The following is a 6,521-nucleotide window of genomic DNA, read 5'->3' on the forward strand; positions in this document are numbered from 1 at the left end:
AAGAGCGGGAGGGGGAGAGGCTGCCCGTCGACCAGATGAGGGAGGTGGTGCTCCACGTGTACGACGTGACCAACAGCGACTCCGAGAAGACCAACAACACCATCCTCCAGATCAACCGCATCTTCAAGGATCGCATCGGCCTCGGCGGCATCTTCCACAGCGCCGTTCAGGTCCGGACCGCGGCGACGCATTACCTGCCTGCCGCCTTGCTTGCTTGCCCCCCTTCCTCCCTCTCCCAGATCCCCAAATCTCATTTCCGGATGTCTTGCGCGGACGCGTGCAGGTCTATGGCGAGGAGGAGTGGTCCTTCGGGTTCTGCGAGAACGGCAGCGGGGTGTTCAACTGCCCCGTCAGCAAGAACCCCATGTACACCTACCGCGAGCGCATCGTCCTCGGCGAGACGGACTGCACCATCGCCGCCGTGAACCGGATCCTGCGGGAGCTCAGCCGCGAGTGGCCGGGGAGCTCCTACGACCTCCTCTCCAGGAACTGCAACCACTTCTGCGACGTGCTCTGCGAGAGGCTCGGCGCCCCCAAGCTCCCCGGTAAGGATTAAGGAGATTTACAGCTTCCTTCTTCTGATTAGCCAACTACTATCCCGTGATATGCCTGTCTGGCCCCCAATCGGTACCAAATCTCTGGTGGTAGAAATGATTCACAACTTTAACCATACTGATAGGAGGATCCAGTCCAGTTGATGATATTGGCTTGTCTAGAAAATAGACTGAATTGGGCGCTGTGGGGGAAAGCTAAGGACATACCGTCTGGTATAATTGCTACCAGCAATAGCCGATTAGTGATGTTGGGCTCAACATCAGGAGCGGAGTGGAGTTTACTTGTTAGATGGCTGATGAGTGGTGGTGCAGGTTAACTGATTGAGCGGAAGGAATTGAGTTGGCTTGTCTCCGGAGGAGAGGGGATATGGCTGGAAAGAATGTGGTGCAGGCTATAAGAACTACTTGCTTATTTACCTAGGAGTATTTGCATTTACTTGAAGGTGTCAGATGAGCTATCTGTCTTCTGCTCCAGTTATACTATTAGCTTGTACAGCTTGTAAATATCTAGGTTTGATGAATTCTGGATCTGGGAGTGAATGGGAAGTATGATAAGTTGCCATTACTTGTTTTCCTGTTGGCTAACAGAAAGGGTTATTAGCAGCCAGTGTACATGTAATAGCGCCAGGTTCTAGTTTGCGGTCAACCTAAAATCTTTCTTCAAGTGAGGAAACTAGGAAGGTAAACTGATATTCCCCCACACCAGAAGATTTAGTTTAAGGATCACTAGTCATTAGTAAGTTGGTTGCTGTGTAAAAAATGCATAGCTAGAACTAGGACTTGATGAGTTAACTTCAGTAAGAGCTTCCACAACGCAGCGCTTAAAGACGGGCGCCATGATTGGAACCCTGCTCTATCGGCAGTTGCGGCCTTTCATCCCGGGCGCCGGACACAAATACAGTCGCCAGGCGCTATCTGACTTTTCGCTTGCGGTTTGGATAGCGTCTGAACCAAGCGCCTGTCGTTGGGCGGGTGAGCGCTTTGCTATGTATTTTATTCTTGCGATTTATTTTTATTTCTTACGCATCTAACTAAGCTCTCCTGTGCTGTGGTGTGTGGATGCTTTAAGCTAACTTGGTTAGTGTATAGAATTTCCAGCTGAGCCAGTTATATCCCTAGGGTGATGGAGACGTCATTTTTTCCTCATTTTAGCATTTTTTTGTTACATGCCAGTATGCTGTTCTAGTTTTGAAATGGCAGAAACAATTGGTTTATTTTTGTTTGGCTAATCTTATCTATTAAACCTTGCAGGCTGGGTTAATCGTTTTGCCAATGCCGGTGATACTGCTGTGGTGGTTGCTGAGAATACAGCAGTTAAGGTGTGTGTTGTATATATAATCTGTTCGTAAACTGCTGTATTCCTTGACTACTTGTTGAATTGTGACTATTTGATATGCTACACCGTGCATTGATTATCTGTTACTCAGGCAAGTTTGGCTTGTTGATGTGTTGCAATTGATATTTCATAACAGCATGTCAGTACTACATCATTATCACTTTATGTAAGGAGATTGAATTACATATCAACTGGAAATACCATATTAATCCCCTACCACCTTCTTATTTTCTCCACCCATTTAATCCCCTAGCATGTCAGGACTACATCATCATCACATTCTGTAGGGATATGTCTTTTTTTGCAGAATTGTCAGTGTTTGTGCCTTTGTAAATTAAATTAAAGATGCTACACTTGTTTAGTGTCAATAACAGGGAGCACTGATTTCCCAGGAAGCATGTAATCACCATGCGAATGCACTGAAATTGCGTGTCAATGCCTGTTCATTATTGCTTTGACTTCTTCTCATATTAATACGATGGCATAAACAAAAGCCAGAATTTTAGATTTTTAGTAAAGTGCATACTACAAGGCAGTTTGGCATGACCATGCTTCCTCTTGTATGTAATGTTATGCCATGTCCAACTTGGATAACTTTCAGTAATCTATCTGTACAATCTATCTTCAAATATTTAGGGAGTGTCTTTCAATCTAACAGTAAACTGCACAAATAATGTTACAATGTTGGTGCTATTAGTTATCTTGCTACTTGTTTATCTTATCTTAATTACTTTTCTTGTTCTTGTTATTATCATGAGAATGTTCTATGCATACCAAATTCCGCATGTGTTACCAGTTCCTTTTGTTGAATGCACTTATGTTGAAGCTTGGAGTTTTGTTTATGTGTTACTGGTGTATTGTTATTATATACTTTATCGTTGTCTTGCTTACACATATTGCATTCATTACTTCCCCTAACATGATTTTTTCTTGTTGCAATTTTATGTCCCCCAGTTCCGGCAGGCTAAAACAGAAATCGTCAATGCTAGTAGAGTAGCGTATAGATTTATGGCAGGCCTGACTTCAAAAAACCAAGCTTCGCCAGAGTCCCCAGGTGACCAAAACAGAGGCAGCCCCACTTTCCAGGGAACATGGCTCAAGAATGTTGTATCAGCTGGTGCAAAACCATCTTCGAGTGGGTCAACTCCTTCACAAGAAGCTGATGATGCACCCCCGTTGCAGCGCCAAAAATCAGCAGACCAATCGACAAGGTTGTAGCCGCTGTGTCAGCAGGCCTATCATCTGTCTGTGTTGAATCTGTAGTGTAACAGTAGACAACATTTGTTCAAAAACATTGTCATGTTTATTTATACATGAATCTGTGTGTCCCTATCTTGCAGTTGAAGACATGATGAAATGTTGAAAACGCTCATCTGATTCACAAGTTCATTGATCACAGCCACTCTCAACTATTGAAAGTACATGGTACCTTGCACGTTCAGAGCTTTTTTCGACTTAACACACTGGGCAAAAGTAAAAAAAAAAACCCCAGGACTAGCCCTTGGTGGCATATCTTTTATACCTAAACTAGCACAGTGGCCCTCGCAAATGCGAGGGCACCATCTTTAGTTACCTGAGATTGCATAACTGAATTTTGTTTTTCATACATTATTTTGAAATTCATATTATGTGATACGTAATAATACTACTCCACTACCAACAAAAATATTATTCAAAGCAATTAGAAAATCCCGATGCAAGGTAATATTTGTAATACTTAATTTTGAGTGATTGTCATGCCATACAAATTTCTAATAATTCAATAGTGAGAATCTAAATGCACCAAATAATCACAGCACAACATTGCAAAATAAATATATCAAATCTCCGCTTATACATAGCTAGATAAATAATAAAAAGATAACAATCAATTATGTAGTGATTACTCTATTCATTCTCCACACAAATTACAGCCGTATCCATGGTATAAAAAATACAACCGTATCTGAAATTTCTTTAAAAATCTATAATTAGATCATGAAAACTAAATTTATTATTCAGTTTCCACACAAATTACAAATGTATAATTTCTTTTAAAAAAACTAAAATTAGCTTATGGAAACTAAAGCTAATATTCAACATACCTTTCGGATGTATCAAACTCACCACTCCAAGCCTAAACCCGTAGACCGTTTGTGCTGGTAGCCAAATTAGCCAAACCGATGTTTTTATGCATAGACTAAAACAATGTTAATACGTAACCATGCACTTGTCCTGCATTGCTGCAGCCCTATGCTACCTCTAATGTGCACATACACTGAGCTACGCCTACGCGTTTGTTTGCAGCGGTGATTCAGACGAAGCATTAGAGGATGGCGTGTTATTAGGTTGATGCCAGCCTTATTAGGTCGTACGTTCTGCAACCAAGCCTTTATAGATAGAGTCATAGAGTGGTACAATTCATGATCATACCTTGTGTTTACATTAGCTTTGTAGTCAGCGGTAAAACGTACATGTGCCTAACCCATTATAGCCATTAGTTTTCATTTGAACTTACCGTGCTATGTACTCATCTGTACACTTATAATGTTATACATAATAATTTTAGAATTTTAATCATAACCATTAAAATAAAGATCAATGGAGTATATTTATCTACAATATATGGATTAACATGACGTCTCTATTTTATATATCCATATATTGCAGGAGAAATATACCGGTATTCAAATAATTTATGAATTTTGATTTTTTTGGATTCATTTATAAATATTTTCTCAAAATAATGGGTGGTACTTTGATCAGTATTATCGATATTTCCGAAAACCGGTAATATTGCTGTATTTTGATTCATATTACGGGTGCTCAATCTGCCACCACGTTCTAGAGAGGCGGGGTTCACGTTTCAGCGAATTCTTTTTTTTATTCACAAGTTGACGGTTGTTACATTTTTTTTGGCAGATACGACTATTCCAAGTCCATGTTCCACACAATGATCTAGCGCAGCTAGTACTGCCTCCTATGTTATTTTCTTAGTATATAGTAAATATATACACTTTTTTTAACGATCCTGCCAAGTTCAATCTGCATCTATCTATTATATATGGAAGCTATCCTATGGGACTCCTTTTTTTGCCAAACACAACACGCATCCTTTATTTGTTTCCAAACGGACTGATTTCAAAACGGACTAATCTCTTTGTTTTTTTTTTTTTTGAAATACGGACTAATCTCTTTGTTTTTTTCATGTACGATCTATTATAGACAAGTGTGACAGAAAAAAAAGGTAACACATGATGCATACCCTTTGTCAATAACGTGCCTACGTAGCTTCAAACGTGCAATAAGTTTACTTTGTACACCTAAATTATTGTACGTAACACTTTTTATCTTTTAATCTCATACGTTAAAATTTAAATCAGCGGTTAATATATTTTAAGCATATGTGGATTAACCTGGTGCCTCGAAAAATACCCTTATTTTGCTTTTAGTATATAATAGATTTAGTATATAATAGATAGATAGCAGGCCTCGACCACAAGAAATTATCTACAATTTCATTCAGCCACGTCACCCTTGGCAATCACAAGCGACTGATATGTTCACGTTTGTAGCCTCGCTTCCAAACCTTCGCTGCTTGCCATGCTTCCCCTTCCGCGCCGCTTCGATTGAGCTACCACGCCAAGTGTGACACAACAACGACTGGCCTTCCGCGCCGTTGTCCGCTCTGCGTCCTCACGACAGCGGCTAGACGGTTTGATTAAGTTGGATCTCGGTGAAAGTTATACATGGCCTTGGCCAGTTCCGGTGACGGCTTCACCTCTAGATGTCGTTCCCTTGTTGAAGGCATTTAGATGCTGATCCTCTAGCCCGATTGATGGACTCCGTCTCTCCAATTGAAATTGCTCTTCTTGGTGGCCTCGCTTCAGGCAAGCTTCTCTTGTAGTGTCTTGTAATCACCCTTCGTGCTACCGTTGGCGTCACAACCCTCTTGCAACGTCAGACTGGCTACTTTTACACGGTTCTGCTTCGGTTGATGTCGGCCTTCCTAGCGCCTTGGGGGGATATGTTAGGGCAGCGTCAGGCCATAGCAGCTTCAACGCCATTCAAAGATGTTGTGTTTTTTTTTGGTTTGACCTACCCCGAGCCCTAGGGGTGGTTGTTTTGGGGTCCGGGTGAAAACTTTACATGACCTCGGTCTCTGTCGGCGACGATTACGTGTCCTCACGCCATGTGCCTTCTTCGAGGCGTCGACGCAAGACCACATCTCCTTGGATCCTCAAGTTCTGCAAGGTTGCTAGCCCATCGTCGTGTGCTCCCCTGGGCCGCAGTTCTGGCGCGGTGGAGGTTAGTTGGCGTGACCATGGTTGTGGTGGCTCCGGTGCAACTATTGACAAGGCTCCCTCAACCTCGACCAAGTTGGCGCCCTGGCTTGGCGTTCTTTTTGTGTTGTGTTCTGTTGTTAGTTTCAGTGGGCGCTTTGCGCGTGTTTGTTGTAACCCATGGCGTAACTCCTAGCCGGTTGATGGGTTCGATAATTCAAAGCCGAACTCACTTCGATCCTTCCGTCTAAAACAATACTAGTGGAGATATCACACTTGCAGTTGAGCTAATTCCTGTGATACACCCTTGAACCATTCCCTTGAATAAACATTGCAAAAAATGATTCAGAGAGAGTATCCAATATTGGA

General features: G+C 42.1%; 1 protein-coding gene across 1 annotated transcript; it reads left to right on the forward strand.

Annotated features, from left to right (window-relative positions):
- LOC124706097 (deubiquitinase DESI2-like) lies at nt 1–3,279 on the forward strand. Its single transcript, XM_047237759.1, has 4 exons — nt 1–170; nt 284–545; nt 1,806–1,873; nt 2,845–3,279. Exons 1-4 carry the CDS (start codon nt 36–38, stop codon nt 3,106–3,108), a joined length of 729 nt encoding a protein of 242 aa, XP_047093715.1. The 5' UTR covers nt 1–35; the 3' UTR covers nt 3,109–3,279.
- The last annotated feature ends 3,242 nt before the right edge of the window (nt 3,280–6,521 follow it).

Source organism: Lolium rigidum, chromosome 4 (genome assembly GCF_022539505.1).
Source record: "Lolium rigidum isolate FL_2022 chromosome 4, APGP_CSIRO_Lrig_0.1, whole genome shotgun sequence".
Classification (NCBI taxonomy): Eukaryota; Viridiplantae; Streptophyta; class Magnoliopsida; order Poales; family Poaceae; genus Lolium; species Lolium rigidum.